Raw genomic sequence first — 20,040 nt, 5'->3', positions numbered from 1 at the left:
TCAAGAGTTTACAACTAAAATTACCATCTATGCTCTCAAATAAGTTCTTCTACAGGCCTTCCAAATTTTTGTCCATAATACCATATTTCGCCTAGTATCCCAGGCTGACTATTCTTTCCCCTGTCATTTCACAACGTTCTTAACAATATCTCCACCATTATCTCTCAACCTTGACGTGCCCTTTCCATCACAATCCTACTCAAGGATGCCTTACCATCTCAAGTTTTTAAGATTTTTAGAGCCCCCTAAACTTACTCCCCGCAAACTCATCATTCTCCAAATCATCTCTCATCCTAGTTCTCTGAGACAGATATGAATACATGAGTAACCTACCACAAAACTCCCAAAAGGTCCCAGATCAAATGACATAATAATTTATATTCCTTAGTCTGGCAGTCAAATTGCTCCACAGTTAGGCCTCAAAGTACACTTTCAGGCTCATATCAGACTTCTTCCCTGGAAAACACTGTGTCATGGTCCATATTTAATACTAGTCTCCAAGAGCATATGTTTTCCTATGTAACACCCTCTGCTTGAAATGCCCTTACTTATTTTCAACTATCCAAATCCTACCCATCCATCAATGGTAAGATGAAACATTGCCTCTTCCTCAGCTCATTCCCTGACCACTAAAGTCAAGGACGAGGCTGTCCTCCTCTGTTCTACACATGAAGAGCATTTCATTCATATGGCACTTTACAATCTATGCTATTTTTTGTTTAACAATTATTTGATTATATCTGCTGGGTATTGGCCATGGTGCTGGCTATAGAAATACAATAGTAAACAAGCAAAAAGGAAGAGTCCTTGACTTAGTCAATCTAGTGGTGGAGGCAGATGTTAGGAATGCAGTAATATATTGAAGACTTGTGAAGATGCACTGCAGACAGAAAACACCTAGGCCCTAAGGTTGAAGACAGCATAGCACGTTAAAGCAAGTGAAAGAAAGCCAGTGTTGCTAGAGTTTGGTGAGCAAAGGAGAATCTGGACTGGAGAGGTGGGCAGAGCCAGATGATGATGGGCCTTAGAGATTGCGATGAGACATCTGGGATTGATACTGCATGAACAAGAAGCCATGAGAATGGGAAGAGCACACACTGACTTACTTTGCGTGATACAGTCAGTCTGTCTACTATTGTGTGAAGACTGACCTGGAGGAGGCAAGTGCTGATGTGGGGAGACCAGTGAGCACTTTTAGTGAAGTAAAAAGCTCACAGATACAGAAAATAAACTAGTGGTTACCAGTGGGGAGTGGGGAGAGGGAAAGATAGGGGTATGCGATTAAGAGATACAAACTACTATGTATAAAATAAATAAGCAGCAAGGATATACTGTACTGCACAGGGAAATATAGCCATTATTTTGTAATAACTTTAAATGGAGTATAAAGTTTGTAATAACTTTAAATGGAGTATAATCTATAAAAATATTGAATCACTATGTTGTACACTATGTTGAAACTAATATAATATGGTTAATCAATTATACTTCAATAAAAAATAAAGAAATAAAGTATCAGCACAAAAAACTTTCTTAATTTAAAAAAAGTAAAAAGTACAGTAAAAAGAAGATGGTGATATGGATAAAAGCAATGGCATTAAAGGTAAAGAAAGTGCTGAGCACCCAAAGGATATATAATAAAATTTGGCAAATTAAAGAAGCAGTCAAATAACATTCATATTTCTATCTGCTGTATTTCACCCAACAATGTGAGTGTATTTGAGACCACTGTCTTGTTCAAATATTTGTTCTGCACATAGTAATGGTAGGCATTACATAAAGATCTTTTGAAAAGTGAGAGCTAAATAACTCTGGAGAAAAAAATTGTAAAACAAAATCAATGAATTTTCTTCTGTACTAGAAAATAACTATCATTTGGCCTTTAGGTATTTTGGGAAGAAACGAGAGAAACCCGAATGAGATAAGAATGTGAAAGTATACATGTATTTGAGGGAGCGAAGAAAGTTCAGGTGGAGGAAACAGCAAGGGTAACAGCCCTAAGGCAGGAGTATGCTTGGAAGAGTCAGTATGCTTGTTGTGGATTAAGGAAGGAAGTGAGTGATAGGAAATAAATTTTGAGTGGTACCCAGGGCATATTTCATTTAAAGCCTTTTGGACCAGGAAAGTGCTGTAATTTTTCTTTTTCCTTAATGTGAAGGAAAGTCACTGGAGGGAGTAACATGGTAACACGAGAATAGCAATGGTTTCTTCCATATGCATATAAAGATGACAGAAAATGCCAGTGGCAATTAGGAAGATGTAAATAACCATGTGGGTAGAATTTCTTTCTAACAAGTGTACAGGTTCATTCATTTGCAGTTTCTTTGTTGCCTTAACACAAGAACAGATTCTATGCCATCGTAACTAAATCTGATTTCTAATTGCACAACACTGTAGAAAAGACAACAAAATATGTTCTTGGTTTAGGGGTCAGAAAGCAGGAAATGGAGAGCAAAACAAAGTTATCTTCCAAATTATATCCTAAAGTTAAATGTAATCCTGTCCCTATAGCCCATAAGAGATGAGACCACCTCTGTAGGCCACTTCTCTAAAAACAAACATCAGAGCTAAGAGAAAGCTGTATAAGGAGAGGTTCTTATGGATTTATGTACTGAGAAAAGCTGCACATACACTCCCAAAATTATTTAACCTCTGTCCAGTCCTTAGTCTCCAAATCCTCACTGTTAACACTAAAATGGTACAATTTTTTTTCTTTTTTATAAAAACTAGTAACTATGAACTAAATAAAATCCATGCTGAGGACTAACAAAACATAAATGTTTATCTGTACTTATCTGTGTTGACCTTACAATTGTTTTCATTTCTTACTAGACTAAATGTTTCTCAGAAAAGGAAATAACATGTTTTATATTAACCCAGCTGGAAAGAAAAGTGCTTTCTACAGTAATATGATAGACTCTGTTGAACAAGTTGGTTTTGACTGATTTACCTAATATTTAACTTCTACCTAACATTTCATGAGTGTTTTCTGTTTCTGTGTATTTCCTAGTTTGTACTTAGTAAGTCAAGTTCCTGATGCCGTTTTACTAGTAAGCAGAATGTGTATTAGCTAGCTTTTAAAAAGATGTGAACATCTAACTGGCAAATAGTTTATGTTAACTACCAAAAGCTAAACACTGAAATTCATCTGTCAGTCATACACTGGTTGGGAAGCCTGCTATTATTGACTCTCTAAGAAGATGAAGTGGTGGGAAAGGGGAAGAAACTCAAGTCATGTCCCACCACAATATTCATACCACCATCTATACACATTGTACCACTGAACACTATGAATTATCTCTCTGCCTTGATGACTGATTTCAATCTGTCAGCTAAAGAGCTTCTGTTTATAATGGTATAAGACTCTATAGTACAACATTATTTACCAAAATAGTGCTTAATAAATTTGGTAAATATGGTAAATACCCATTGGTATATTTTCTATTTGTTAGGGGATCTTATTTTTTCCCCCCTATGGAATTAAAAATGTGACCAAAATCAAAGTCAAAACTTTGTCAAAATATTCAAGAATTCTACATTTTCCTATACAATTAATTATAAATTGCTTGAGAGCTGAAACTATGTCTGAGGTTTCTTTGTAATTTCCTGGTGCCTATTACTTACCATTTTAAATACTCAATAAAGGCTGCTAGCTGATTTTTCAATGAAGTTACAAATTGACTTCATTGCTTCCTTTTTGGTTTGGGGTAGGTAAGAGAAAGAAAAAGAATGAGCAGGGAGGGGAATATAAATTAGTTAGTCCCAAACTGTTAGTCTGGAAAGTTGATATATATCCTTTAGAACAAATGAACGCAAATTACATTTATCACAGACCCCAAGAGAACAGAATTAAGAGGCTCAGAAGGAAAATATAGTGCTCTGAAATCAAATTCCCTAGAGTTCAACAGAAAGAATTATTTGGCATGCAAATCATTCTGCTTCCTCTTTGATCTTTCTCAAATTCTTAAGAAGAAAGCTTCAACAAAAGCAAAATCCCCAAAGACACACTCCAAAAAAACAGTGACCAGCAACTCAACAGCTAAACATTAGGTAGAGCTCTACGCGTGACTCACCAATGCAAATATACTCAGAAATCCTTTGGGAAAGAACTCTCAATGCATTTTCATTTTTAAAACAAACAAGAAAATAAATAACCACTCGGGCAAGACAAGTGCTACACTCTACCATTTTCATCAAGTAGCATAAGGAAACTCAGAGGAAGAGAAAATTAATAGCAAAAAGTATTTGTAATAATGGTACACAAAAGTGGATAGAACAGAGTTTCAGTAATAATATACTATCTGAAATAAGGACCTCCAGTATACTTTTGCTCATTTAGAATTTAAAAATGTACCAGACATCTTGTACATTGAATCACCTGAATTACAAGTAGCTACTATGGATGAGAGGAGACTCCAAATGTTCCTTTTATCATACTCAAGGGTAGCAATGTAACATTTTTAGATATGCAACATTTGAGATCTCCTCCATATTTGAAACATTTGGTATCCCCTGACTGACTGCAGGTGCTTTCCTAGTCACATAGGGGCAGTTGGGGGAAATTTGTATGTGGTTTATCCACGCATTCTTAGACTTTTATTATAGTTCAGATTTTATAAAACATAAATGTTTAAATTGAATTCTCCAAGGTAACTCTAAATTTCCTGTCAAGTTGACTAGTTTTCACAATGGAAGCAAAGAAAAGGGATCTTCAAGTCACCATTAAGAAAAAGGACCTTTATATGAATTCAAGAGTCTGGCAGCTGTGCTATGAAAACTAGTTAAAAATCAATAGTGTGTGATATTAAGCAGAATGCTGAAGGACTCAAGCTAGAAATTCCATGGCTTTTCCCCACCAACTAACAAAAGTATTAATATGTCATGTTTTCCACTTCCCAAATGTCCTTGTTTCTAATATAAAAATACTAAAATGAGACAGTCAGATCTGATTTTTAACTGATATACGCAAAAAAAAAAAAATAGAATACAACATATTCGTTAAATCAAGATTGTTTTTCAAGTGAGAAGAAAATTCACGCTAAACAAAAAGTCACCCTCCCTAGTTCATATAAGAAGGAACGCGACAGGTTCAGACCCTAAAAAAACAACTGCCATTATCTTTTCCTGTATGCCAGCAATCTTCCCTCCATCTGTAGGTAAGGGGGGAACGTGGTTCATCATCCATTCCCTGTATCTTTTTGGGTCAGCCCCACGCTCTGACTTCAACTACGTTTTATTTATCGTCTTTGTGTAAAAAAATGTGCTAGGTGCTGTAGCAAGCAAAGATGAACTAGACATACACTAATGGAACATAAACTACACCCTTCTCCGACATTACCAAGTTCCGAACTCTGCATGTCCTTCAAGGTAAAGTTGTACCTTCTTTTGAAAAAGTTCCTCAATTCCTATTTTACCTGAATAGAATTAATGACTGCCTTTGAATAGCATTGTTATGCTCTGTAGTCCCACTTACAGAAGTTCTCTACTGGCCATTCCAGTTGTCTCTCCATATGCAGCCATGCAATTTTTGATACCTGTGAGAGGTAGTAACCTCTCTATCCCCAAGTGGATGAGACCAGAGAAGTATGTAGCCATATGGCTATCCTATGACCATGAAGAGACACTGGCTTAGGATAAAAACCAAAACTATGAACTGCAGAGTGAAGAACTGGAAAGAACCTGGATCCTTCCTGACTAAATGAACCAACCCTGAAGCCTATCTCTGCACCTTCTAGTTATAAAAGTCAGCAAATATATTTTTATTTTTTACATTAATTTGTATTGTCTTACAAAGGGAAGTACCAACAAGAATCCAAAGTCCTTATGATTTTAAACCAAAACTTGTTTTACAGGCCCACCTACACTGGTACATGTGTTGACATTCACCTCACTTTACAGCTAGAGGTCAGTGGTATTCATTAGGAATAGATAAAAATATTAACAGAATATGTATGTCCAGAGAATTTTGATAATGGCTAATAGTTGCCACTAAAATTTTAAAGTCCAACTAACATCAAAGACAAACAAAATGCTATGCTTTTCACATTAAAGAACTTCAAAAATGTAATTGGAGTTTCACAGATAAAAATAATTTTAAAAGCACAGCTAACAAATGGGAATGGAAATTGAGTGTCAGTTGTAGCAATCAGAATTTTATAGTTCATTGTGGGTCAGTTGGCTAGAAATTTAGCTGGGTCTTTGATTCAGCCAGGTGGAAAAGAAAGGAGAAGACTGCAAATGAGATCAAGATTGAGAATCTATAACATAACTTAGACTACAAAGGTGGTGCTTTTAGTCTGAAGCTTGTAAATACCATTTCAACTATTTCACATTTTTTACACTTCCATTTTGTAGAAACATGGAGCAAAACATCTGCTCTTCATCTCATCTCTGTAAAATCTTCTTTGTCAATAAAGACTGGCTTTCACAAACAAAATGTTATCATTACTCAAAACGATCTGGGGGGGCTTCCCTGGTGGCGCAGTGGTTGCGCGTCCGCCTGCCAAAGGGAAGTACCAACAAGAATCCAAAGTCCTTATGATTTTAAACACCAAAACTTGTTTTACAGGCCCACCTACACTGGTACATGTGTTGACATTCACCTCACTTTACAGCTAGAGGTCAGTGGTATTCATTAGGAATAGATAAAAATATTAACAGAATATGTATGTCCAGAGAATTTTGATAATGGCTAATAGTTGCCACTAAAATTTTAAAGTCCAACTAACATCAAAGACAAACAAAATGCTATGCTTTTCACATTAAAGAACTTCAAAAATGTAATTGGAGTTTCACAGATAAAAATAATTTTAAAAGCACAGCTAACAAATGGGAATGGAAATTGAGTGTCAGTTGTAGCAATCAGAATTTTATAGTTCATTGTGGGTCAGTTGGCTAGAAATTTAGCTGGGTCTTTGATTCAGCCAGGTGGAAAAGAAAGGAGAAGACTGCAAATGAGATCAAGATTGAGAATCTATAACATAACTTAGACTACAAAGGTGGTGCTTTTAGTCTGAAGCTTGTAAATACCATTTCAACTATTTCACATTTTTTACACTTCCATTTTGTAGAAACATGGAGCAAAACATCTGCTCTTCATCTCATCTCTGTAAAATCTTCTTTGTCAACAAAGACTGGCTTTCACAAACAAAATGTTATCATTACTCAAAACGATCTGGAAGCAAACCTAAAGTCGTGATAAAGTATATTCTGTTTCAGCATACTTTATTTTTTCTTCCTCTGGCTGTGGGAGAACAGGGATCAATACTCTTCAACATGAGAATTTTGCAGTGAAATTTTCATTTGTAACAAACAGCAACCAAAAAGCCTTAAGCATGCCCTGTCACTTTCAGTTTAGGAGAAAATGCACTAATAAACTCTTACCCTTGGGTCATCTTTGACAACAGGCAATACTATGCCAGATCTTATTAAGGACTATTTATATCACTGCCCCAAAAATTTCCTTTAAAATTACCATCTTTTGTATGCATGTAACAGGATGTCAGCTTTGAAAGTGCCAGTGAGAGACAAGACCTGTCACCATAGTTAATTCTCAGCACTATTTCAACACCAGGAGAGCTGACCCTGAAGGGTGTGTTTTGTGGTTAGCAATATTTATTCAGTGGTTATCTGGACAAACAAGAAAATGTATTGCTTTATATTAGTTTTCAAATAAAACACCAAGCAGAGTATCACCTGTAAGTATTAGATACATAACAAACTAAAATATGTTGAAAAGAAAAATAAAACTGCCAAAACTATCAAAATACATTTCTAAAATGTTAACACACTCTGGATAGTGCATTCAAAGCGCCATCATATCTTAACCCAACAGGTACAATATAAAATCTAAAACAAAATATAGGTTAAATGCCAGGACTTTCTTAAAAAATAAAAAAATTTAGAAAGGGAAAGAAAAACAGCCAAAACTTTCTATGAAACTCAAGGAGTGTCCTTTTATAAATCTTACTGAAATAATTATTCATTCCACAAGCGACACTCCTAGAATAGCCATAATGGAGTTTCTCCAAGTAAAGAACACCAAGCTTTGATAAAATCTACTTTTCAGATCAGGTAAACAAGAGAAATCTAGTAATCCAAAATAAATCTCTTTTAAAATAAACAGGCATTAAATGGCTATCTGAAAGAAGGAGATTTATCTTTAAAGAGAACACCTGGATAAAAGCTTCAACTCTGCCTTCTATGAATTGTTGAATACATTGGGGGCCACTCCCTCAAAAAATTTTTATACCTATGTATCTATAACTATATTGATATAAGTATATAACTGTAAGTTATTCAAAAGCACTCTAGCTGCACTATTAAAAGCCACCATCTCCTTCAAGGGCTGCACATCGTGCATGCACATACAAGTACCGTGAAGATACAGTGACCATGATGACTCAAGAATACACCCACCTTCCTGTATCCACAGCATCTTAATCACTCTGAAGATTACCCAAGGACACCTTCAGCCTTTTCAAAAGTACCATCAGGCTCAGGTGAGAAAGATGCAGCAACAGGGCTCACCAAAGATGAATATGCAAACATATATGAACGTAAGTTAAACTGCCTCTCTATCTAAACACTAGAGTTAAATATTATCATATTTTCTTATTTGTCAATGAATTGGGGCTATGATTTCATGAACTTAAGCAGGTGATATAAGCTAACTCAGGAGCCATGAGAGAAGTTTTATTTATAATAGAGTCCTATCCAATTTACAAAGATAAACTTTTTTTTTTTGATGAGCTACAGAATCTCTCATGACAAAAGCATTACAAGTGGCTAATAGCCTTATTTAATAATGTTAATGGCAGATAAAGCTGTGGTGGAAAGGAATGAGCCTGGCACCAGGAGTTAAGAAACATGGAATTAAATTCTGGCTCAGCCAGTTATTAGATCTTTGTGGCTCTGGGCAATTAGCAAATAGTCTGAATTTCAATTTTCTTCTATAAGTATTAAAGGTTAAAGTATTAAAATCAAGTAAATCTTAAAATGAAATAATACTTGACATCAAAATACATTTGATGTCAAGCATTATAAAATATATTAACTTGAATATGGATGTATCTCATTTTCTCCTTCCAGCCTCTAAGCATTGACACATGCCTTGCTCTCTGCCTGCTGGTCCTTCTTCCTCTTACCCCTGCCACTCACATCCACAACCCTCATCTGGGCAACTTTTTCTCAACTTTCAGATTCTATCTCAAAGAAAGTCATTGACAAAGGCCTTCCCTGATATCTCTGACAAATCTCAGTCCACTTTAGATGTTTTTGTTAAAATCTGCCAAACTTCTCCTTGAAGAGACTTACATGGTTTACAATTATTTTCATTTGTGTCATATTTGACTGATGCATGATAGCCTATTCAACAAAGCTGCTTTTCCTCTAAATTTTCACACGGCTGACGTCATCATTTTTTTAAGGTTTCAGCTCAGTTGTCACGTTCTCAAAGAGGCCTTCCAGATAATCTTAACTAAAATATCAATCCCTGTCATTTTGTGTATTTATTTTATTCATAACACATACCATGACTTGATACTACATTTTCAACATCTTCCTATATGATGTGCCTAATATACCTCAGTGTTAAGCTATATATGGGCAGAGTCTTTGTATTTTGCTAACCACTGTATCTCCACAATCTAGAACAGTGGAATATATAAGGACTCAGTCAATTTTCAATGAATGTAATATACATTGAGCACTTGTACTTGTTTTTCCAGTATTCACTAAAGATATGTACTGACATGTCATAATCCCTCACAATTATTTTGGTAGCCTTAGTATCCCAGAATATTGAGGACCTCTTAGAAAGTGTAATTTTCTAAGATTCCATAGGGGGCCAGAATTAGTGATACTGGTAAAATTTACGGGTATATATGGGGATAGAAACTTTGACCTTGACATAATTGCCACAATGCTTTGAAAAACTAAAGTATCTAGAGAACTATTGTAAACAGGAAAAATCAATCTAAAGTTAAAGTGCAAACTAGATGATGGCAATATGGAATAAAGTATTTTATATGTTTAGCCCTATGAGAGCTTTTAAAAATAGATTCCCTTTGATAGAAATCATTTGTTGAAAACTTGCCTGACAAACTATACAACTATAAACTTGCCTGACAAACTATACAACTACAGTCTTAATTTGACCTTAAGACATTTTCAGAACTTTTATAATGATATGGTTTTATAGTGACTTGAGATGAAGAGTACTTGATTTAAAAATTGATCCAAATATCTACAAAAGTTCCATTTGTTCTAATGAAGTGATGTCATTTCATGAAGTGAAAGCAATTTTACTTTACCTCTTACAATAAGTTGAGCAAAATTGGACACACCAGAACCTCGTTCTGACTGAGTTACACAGCGATACAAATCCTGGTCGGTTTTTGTCACTTCTTGCAATCTAAAGGAAGCAGCAAATCTTCTGTGATTGATGTTCTTAGTCTGGGCTACGGGTATATCTTCTCCATTTCGCCTCTGTAAACAGAAACCAATCTTTAAAAAACAGGTTCTTAACATTTGCAGAAATCTAAAGCATCTTGGCAACGAACATCTGTGATAAGTTATTCTTGTTTGTTAAAATTAGGCGGAAAATATATGAGTAGCCCCACAAATTTTTACCATTGTCTTTCAATCAGGAAAAGTATGTAAGTAAAACACTGCTATCCTTTAAGGGGTGAAGTGCTGAAACTATATAATAGTAATCTCAGTTTTCCATAAAATTGTTATTAGCCCAGAGTATATGAATTAGCAGGACAGTTAATGGCTCTTTAGCAAATGATCCACTGCCCCCTCCCTTCTGCCAGACTCTCTCTATATAAAGTCTTCTTTTCGCCCTTATACTATGCTGCATGTGCTTAATAGGTCTGTCCCCTTCAGGAGACTGAGACCATGCCCAATGTATCTATTCTAAATGTGTAGCATGCGATCATGACTATAAAATACTAATGAATAATTTAGAGTCAAACCAAAATCTGTACTCTTTGCAAACTTTTATCTCTTTGGCATTAATGACAGCCAATTTATACCATTTAAAAGAAATAATCAAAGGAACCTAAAAGTTAAAAGCATATCTGTCAACTTTTAAAATGAACTACTGGAAAAACATATTTACAGTATCAGGGTGCCTCACACAAGACCATAATGGAAATGGTTGAAATATTCAACTATAATAAAATTTCTAACTTCTATATGTTGAAAGACATCATAAATAAAGTGAAAAAAGCAAGCCACAAACTGTAATAACATATTTGTCATGAAAATAATCATCAAAAGATAAATAGCCAGGTTATGTAAAATTCATCTACAGTTCAATAAGAAAAAAGACAAACCACCCGATCAAAAAATGGACAGGCTATAAAAAGAGAAAATGTGTATGTCTAATAACCATGAAAAGAGATCCTCAACCTGAATTTAAAAATTCTTTATGTCAAAGATAGCACAAAGGGCAAAGAAAAGCTACAACTATGAGAGAGAATTGGTCATGATCCTCATCCTAACTTCTTGTTGGTAAAATGCTAAGTATTCCTGGTACCCTTTCACACTACTTGAAATATCATTTCATCACTAGATATGTAAAACAGAACCGTAAGATTACTAGAAGTGTAAATGGTTACAGTCATTTTAGAAAATAATTTGTTACTATCTAGTAAAGTTGAAGATGCATAAAACTTAGGACCCAACAGTTCCACTTCTACATTCTATGTTTGGATCACTCTTCTATGTGTGATCACACAGATATGTACAAGAATGTTGAACTCAGAATCGTTTGTAATAGTTAAGTATGGGAAAGATCCACATATTCCTGAGTGGTGGATAAGTAAACTGAGATTTATCCATTCAGTAAAATTCAATGTGGCAGTTAAACTAAGCAAATTAAAACCAGTAGGGTCCTGGTAAAAAATAAAGTTGAACATCTCCTGCATTCCACTGAAATACATGTTTAAATCTAAAAAAAAAAAAAAAAAAAAAAATCCTTAACAAAAATTAAGATAGGAGACAAAAATGAAAAATGTCAACTTCTATTAAATTAGAGTGGTGGGTATGTTAGTGGTCAATTTATCTTTTTTTAATAATTGTTTTTGTATGTTTGAAACACTGCATTTTTTTAAACAGGTAAATAATAAAGGAATCACCCTATTACTTTAATAATTTTTAAAATCCTAAAATCCACTGTACCTTTAACACCCTTCTCCATATCTGAAATGATATATATGTGCAAATTATGTTATACATATGCGTATGTGTCTGTATATGCATATATACCTAAAGATTAAAAAGTCCCAATTTTGACTAAAGTCAAAATTTTTCACTCATTCGGTGTTTTGTTGACTCTTCTTTCCTGACCCACATATTCCATGATTTTTGCACCAAGATCCCCTGTTCATTCCCCTGAATAATAATAAAGAGAAAAAGCAGCTTATACTCAAAAGCCCTAAAATATAAATCCATAAAATCTAGCCTAAATTCTCTTTCCCTATAAACCACATGAACAAACAAACAAACAAAAATTTTACACATGAGAATCTCAAACAGCATTTTTTTCAATTATCATATCATTTGATACCATCTTTCTAATTGGAAGGCAGACCATGACTCAGCACTGTTTAGACAGGTAGATGCCCTCACCTCATCCTCCCCTAATTTACCCCTCCAGTGGTGCTCTCCATCTTCCATCACCTTTCTCAGTTCTTCCTTTGGCAAGACCAGCCAACTCCTGGGCCCACTTTGTCTTCTAAATCATCTTGCTTGTGCACACACAACACTCACGTCTTTTAACACCATGTCTTTTTCAAAAATCCGTCTTCTCTTGTGAAGAGTTACTAAGTACCCTTAATGTTTCCCTCTGAATAATTATTATTTCATCTTTCCATCTTAATTGACATTCGTCTCACAATAACACTTTTCTCCAAACTTTTCTCAAAGGAGGGCACATTTTCTTCTACTTTCTTACCCTTTATCCTGGTTCCTCACTTGCAGGCCACTCTTTCACTATCCCACTCAACAGCCTCTCAACTTCCAGAGTTCCCAGCTTGCCCAAATAGCCTTCCAGTCAGTTATCTATCAGGTCAGATTATCCTCTCCACCATAGTTCTGTGAATATTCTCAGTGATCCCAAAACTCACTCTGGCCTCAGTGATGCCCAACAGCCTTCGTTACTACCTTGTCCCTATGCTAAGATAGTTTTCTCAGTCTGAATCACAATTGCCCATGACATTGTCTCCTATTCTTTCAATCTTCTGCATTGTCAGTGAGACCTTACTTTCTGACCCTTTACTTCTACAAGCAGCCATTTCAGAGATTTTCACTAGCCTGAAAGAATTCTGGATTTTTAAAAACTTTCCATTGTTATACACTGCCAATACAGGATATACACTATTTCTTTGCAACAATTACAAGACCACTACTGACTTTTGCTGCAATCAGTCATTTGCTCTCATGAAAAATCTGAATTACCCAACAAGGGAGACCAACAGCTCTTAGATATTCCTAGTTGATGCCCACAGTGCCACGAGCTATGAAATCTAACAACGTCCTCTCTGCCTCAACCTCACATTTCATCAACTTATACATACTCTTCACTTTCCATTCCCACTGAAATTACCATGAATAGTGTCTCAAAAACTCAAAGATCAGCATAAAAATGTAATCACCAGCATTTCTATCTTGAATCTCTTCTACAATATATTCTACATATGTCCTTTTACCTTTTTGTGTACTGAAATCATCCTGAAGGTAGGGCTTCAAATTTTGTATTTTTTCTTCCACAGCATCATATATGTAGTATGTTATCATTATTTAGTGGGTACTCAAGTTCTTTGTTAAAATGAACTAAATTCACTGATATTTTTAGAGACAAAAGTCATGTAAAACTTCCTTAGTTTTTCATAAATTCTTATAACAAAATATATAAAAATCATTAATTAAAATTAATAATAAAAGGAAGCTACAGAAATACAGAACCTCAAGGACATCTAGAGATCATTTATGCCAAGCTCTTTCTGAACTCAGAGATGTTGAGGACCATCAGAAGATTACAAAGTTGATTACATTGTGTTTGTATTTGTGTATATTACTATACTAACATAACTATATATGCTTATATAGGATACACATTGTTTCTATAATTAATGAGCATAGTACACTTAGATGCTATTTATCTCTTGAAATAAAATAACAAGAAAAATAATTACAGAGTCATAATATTCAGATTTTTCTTCAAAAATCATTTAATATGTACCTCATATTATATTAGCTATTACCTTGGTTCTGTCACTGTTCTCTATTACAAACCTTCTGTGATAGTCATTTTCATTTAAAGATTATAAAATCAGAATTCAGAAAGATTAAAAATGTGATACACAGCCTGTTAGTAGCAGGATTAAAACTCAAAACTAGGTTTAAAGATACAAAATCCAGTAGTATTTCCTCTAAAATAAACCAAAGCTGCTTTTTGTTTCATTTGTATCATAGGTACAGTCCAGTGAGTTGATTATTTGTTGTTGAGCCTTGATCAATGCATTGTATCAATGAGAAAATGTAATCTACTGTATTAGACATTGCTTAATTTACTTCATTTGCTTTATTTACTTTCAGTAAGGCATTACATTTCAAAGTAGGAATTCATGATATGTACATTTCAGAAGTCAAAAATAATGATAACTTTTTCTTTTATAATCCAAAATAATAGGTCTTTGCCTGCCTACAAGCTATCAATTTAGCAGAGTAGGCAGGGCTATGGAAGAAGGAAATAAGAAGTAATGGTAAATTTATGTCTTATACAGCAGTGTTTGCATATAGTTTTCTGCCTTATATTCTTCAGTTCCAGGCTCTTTATCCTGCTTTGAGATTTTTATGTGATTCTCCATTTCAAAATCCCCAACCTTGAGAAATACTAAGAAATGAACCACAAAATTATATGATCCAAGGAATATAACCTAGCACTTGGTTTTTTCATTCCTCTCCCCTCCTCCCCAGATCCTTGTCATGCTTTCTTATTTATTCTGTCTCCAGTACAGGTTGCTGAGACTCGTCACTTACCAAGTAACTCTAGGCAAGTCACTGGAATTACTATTATGACTCCTCTAGTAAACTAAGTAAGCTTCATCATGCAGGGTGCATGCAGTATTTATTTGACAAGTTCAGTTCCTGGCATAAAGTAGTGTAATGGTAATACTGGTTAATTCCCAATATCTATAATAAATTGTAGCATTAGGATCACCTGTCAGATTGTTACAAATGCAAAGTCTAGCGATCACTCTAGATCTACTGAATCAAAATCTGCATTTTTACAAGATTCCTCGGTTATGCATCAAGATATTTCAGCTTGAGACACTGGTTGAAAACATGATGGAGGTCCTATTCCCATGAAAAGTTGACAGGTCTAAAAATGGGTGTGATTCTGGCCAATGAGAAATAATAGGCATAAGCCAAGTCATTTCCAGAAAGGTTTCCTCACTTCTAGAAAAAACACAGTGGGTCCTCTTTTCTTTTTCTTAATGTCATGACTAAAATGCTGAGGATGGCACACTGAGGAGAAAGACAGGATCAGGTTCTTGATCATGTCTCTAAAATGGTGTCAGCAGCTACTCACCTGAGTCTGCCCACTCTCTTCCTGAGAGTGAACTACCACTTAATAAATCCTTACTTTGTTCTCTTGAGAAAAATTTAAAATTGAAATAAAATAAAATGGTGTCAACAGCTCTTAGAGCCCCCTTATTTCTGGACTTCCTGTTAAGTGATGTAATACGTTTGGTTTTCTATTACTTACTTTCAACTTGAAATCCTAAAAGCTCATGTGGTATGGTTAAAATATGGAACAGTTTATTTCAGCTTCTCTTTTCAAAGCTTGAGGAATAGAATTAATCCAATTTAATTTTAAATTCAATAATGCAGCACTTAGAACACTTGCAGAGATTATTTCACTCTATTGACTTGAAAAATTAAATTACATTTATTGCTTTATTTATTTTTCACTGCCTTTCCTGGGCACATAATGATACATGTCTCCTCCATCCTCTTAGAGTTGGAGAAACTGGAAAGAGACTGTTTTCCTATGTTTGGTATTTAAGTTCCTATTGAATAATATTAAGATGACCGCATATAATTTGTCAGTACTTGCTCTTTTTCCAAAACTAATGTCTGTAAATTTGCACACTATAATTAAGTAAGGTTGATGTGACTCATACAACAATCCAGCCAAATTAATTCCAAGGACTTGAGGGTTCCTTACTGGGGCTTGTCTGCCATATGAAATGTTTTTCTTTCTCATAGGTATGATAAAGCTATCATCATCATCATTATTATTGAACAATTAAATCAAAGAATTTTAGAAAAATGAAAAAGGATCATGGCAAACTTAAAGGTTTAGAAATTTATAAATTTCTACAATTAGACACTGTTACTATTTTGAGAAAAGCACTCATTTATATCCGTTAGAAATTATTATATTGATTTCAATAGATTAAACAATAAGAAAATAGCATTCCTCTAGGAGAAATTACCCTAAAATTACAATACTAAGTTCACAACATATTTACTATACAGCAATAAAAGCACTGAACAAGGCAAATGATATCTGACACAGGAAAAGAAAAAGGAGGCAAATATTATAATTCTGATATAAAGTAGGGTAAAAATGTGCTGGCGATAGCAAATTACTAGAATCGGGATCATTAATCAAGTTTCACAAAAACTGTCAGGTATTAAACAAGAAAATGAACTTTAACCTAAGAAGTAAAGGTGTCTTTGCAATATTGGGACAAGGTGACCAATACGAGGAGCCACACAAAGAGGGCAGAGTAAGCAGACTGAACTATGGGAGATGATACCTACGTTCTAGTCCTGCAATGACTATATATTAGCTTCACAGTTTCTCATTACTTCTCAAATCTCTGCCTTTTCATCTAAAAATGGGGATATCAATTTGTAACAGCTTATTCAACAGAGATGCTGAGAATATTAGGTGAGATAATTGTGCAAAAGTTCTAACTGCAAATCCTGATAACAGCAATATTAAGATAATAATCAAAACAATATCTAAGTGAATAATATATCTGAAACTGTCATGGTCTTTTAATGTATCAACTTGACTAGGCTACAGTCCCCAGTTACTCAATCAAAACACTAATCTAGGTGTCTCTACTAAGGTATTTTGCTGATGGGATTAAAGTCCATACCCAAATGACATTAAATAAGGGAGAATAGCCTAGATAATCTGGGTGGACTTGATTAAATCAGTTGAAAAGTCTTAAGAATGGATCAGGAGGCTTCCCTGAAGCAGAAGAAATTCTACCTGTGAAGAGCAACTTTAGTCTGTGCCTGAATACTCCAGCCTGCCCTCTCAGAGTGCTTGACTACAGACTTCAGACTTGCCCAGCCAGGTTCCACAATCACATAAACCAATTCCTTGCAACAAATCTCTTGAAAAAAAAAAAAAAAATCTATCTATCTATCATCTCTCCTTCTGATCTGCTTTTCATGTTTGAATCCTGACTAACAGAGATGATTTTGTTACCAGAAATGGTTCTGGAGGAAAAGATTTTTAGGGATGAGTTTTCTGATTTGGTTTGGTTCTGGGTTTTCTGGAATTGGTTCTCTAATCTGATTAGATTTAAAGGTACAAGTAAATCCAGTGTCATTGGTAAAGAAGACACTGCTAGTCCATAGCAAGATGTAGTAATAGAGATATGCAAAATATCACCATTAGATAGATATTCTTGATCAAATATCTATAGAAGTTTAAGTTCTGGGTAACCATGCATTTGCTACCTTGATATAGATTCTTACAAAATTAAAATCTTTACAGAAATAGAAAAACAAATCCTTTGACTATCTAGAAAAGCAGGTAGGAGACTTATAAGGAAAAGAAAATTTATTATCAGACTTTGACAGCAAGGCTTTATGCCACAAGAAAATGAAGTAACACATTTAAGTTACTCAAGGAAAGAAAATGAGAATGAAGGATTTTATAACCTTCAAAATTGACTTAAGAACCAAGGGCACATATAAACTATTATCAACATCCAAGAACTCAGGGAATATTATTTACATGAGCTTATTCCTGTGGAATCTCCCAGAAAATAAGTTTCAAACAACCAAAATTACTAAGAAGACATGACATACATACTGATGGTGAACATTAAAAAAACATAGCTACACATAGAACTAACACCAAATAAGGGCTAAATGGGAGAGAGTACAATATGCAATGGCTCTATGCTAACAATGGAGATAGACAGGGTACAAGTGTTCAAAATAACATGAGATTTAAAAATGAGTGATTATGGGATATTCTAATTGTCTCTTTCTCTGTGTCATTGAGAACCAAAAATATTAGTGTGGAAAAAAAGAAGATGTAACTGATAAACTGTAATAAAGAAAACATTAAGTGAAAAACTTTAGGCTTGAATTTGAAATATCAATATAAACTAATAGTTATTTTACCTTTAAATATATATGTATATTTTTCTTAGTTCTGTTCAGTGAAAAGATCTAGCAATGAATACCCATCAGCATTCACATAATGGTCCTGAAATATAATTTCTCAAAATTGTAAAACAGGGCACCAGGTCTGAAAGAGAAAATGTGCAAGATGACACTGACATCAGATAGCAATACAAAAAAGCTATCGAAGACTACTGAAGTTATATCAAATGGACACTGGAGCCAACCTGGGATGATCTGAGTCTTAAAAATATTAATTGCAATGAATTGAAGTCTATTAAATATGCCTAAATCCATAAGTTCATGATATTAAAAAAAAGAGGAAGAAGAATCAGTCACCTTTGGAGGATGATAGGAACCAACTAATTCTATTGAAAACCAATAATTAAAGCAAAGATTTGAGAAGTTACCATGTCTTTCCTAAAATGAACTATGTCACTGGGTAGCCAGATAGGAGGTGATGATAAGTCTGTCTTCATTAATTAAACAAAATACAAAAGAAATAATAAAATTAGAATATCACAATTTACAACCACCAGGAATGAATATAGGCATTAAGCATCAATTGGTATCAGAATCACAAAAAGAAATAGGAGACATTTTGTGCCTCTGGTAATCACACCATGCACCTCCTCTAGAACTGCCAAAGGATCAAACTTGACTCTAGATCTGGCTGCCAATTTTCAGGAAATTCAAAGGAACATGTTGAACTGAAGAGGACATTTGTATGCAATCAGTAAAACGCAGACTGTGTGAAAACTACAAGTCAAATGGCCTGGGTTCCTCAACAGATAAATTGTGACAAACACAAGAGAGGACAAACACACAGATTAAAGGGATTCTAAAAGACATATTTTTAAAAATAGACAAGACTAATCTATAGTATCTAAGGAGACTAAATATATGTAAGTGGAAAAAAAACAGGAAAAAATGCAAGGGCTGAAAGTCATGATAATTATTATTTGTAGGGGTAGGCTACAACTTATTATTTGTAGAGAGATGGCTCATTTGTGTCTGGGATGGACCACTTGGAAAAAGCCTCTACGATGGCTGGCAAAGTCTTTCTCTTGACCTGTGTGGTGGGTATCATAAAAATTCATTGAGTCATAGTTTTTCATTTTTGTGAGGTTTTCTCTATATTTTATTTTAAAATAAAAGAATTTTATAAATATACTATCTTTAAATCAGAATGCTTTTCATAAAGAAGAAACCCAGCCCACTGCCAGAGCCCCATGTTGTAACACTGATCACAGGAGCTCAATGGAAAGTTGTAAAGTGCTTGACGTGACCTGAAAAACACACTGAAAGGGCAGCTCTGAGAACAATAGGAGAGTGCATTATTCTTGTACAGAAAAGGCAGTAAATTGTTATTTATAGATATTGATAAGAAGAAATCCTTGAGCTTCTATGATTGCCAGGCCTTTAGAGTCATGTTCCAGGGATACATAAAGAAGATAAAGACTGTTCCACACATCATTCATTTATAGTCAATTATGTAATCTGTAGACAACAAACTCAGAGTTTATGGATTATTGAAGAAGGAAAAGAATGCATCGTATCTTTAAGGCACTGAACTGTTTATGG

The 20,040-nt window shown here is 34.5% G+C and overlaps 1 protein-coding gene across 7 annotated transcripts in view; it reads right to left on the bottom strand.

Annotated features, from left to right (window-relative positions):
• Positions 1 to 20,040, bottom strand: part of PTPRK (protein tyrosine phosphatase receptor type K) — a 598,377-nt gene that overhangs the window by 269,961 nt on the left and 308,376 nt on the right. For all 7 annotated transcript variants that reach the window (XM_028494462.2, XM_028494461.2, XM_028494460.2 and 4 more), the window contains exon 6: positions 10,314 to 10,488. In XM_028494462.2, coding sequence (XP_028350263.1) covers positions 10,314 to 10,488 — 175 coding nt within the window. The remainder of the gene's footprint in view (positions 1 to 10,313; positions 10,489 to 20,040) is intronic.

The sequence above is a fragment of the Physeter macrocephalus genome, chromosome 10 (genome assembly GCF_002837175.3).
Source record: "Physeter macrocephalus isolate SW-GA chromosome 10, ASM283717v5, whole genome shotgun sequence".
Taxonomy (NCBI): domain Eukaryota; kingdom Metazoa; phylum Chordata; class Mammalia; order Artiodactyla; family Physeteridae; genus Physeter; species Physeter macrocephalus.
Note: the sequence above shows the minus strand (reverse complement) of the source record. Positions and strands in the feature narration are given on the sequence as shown.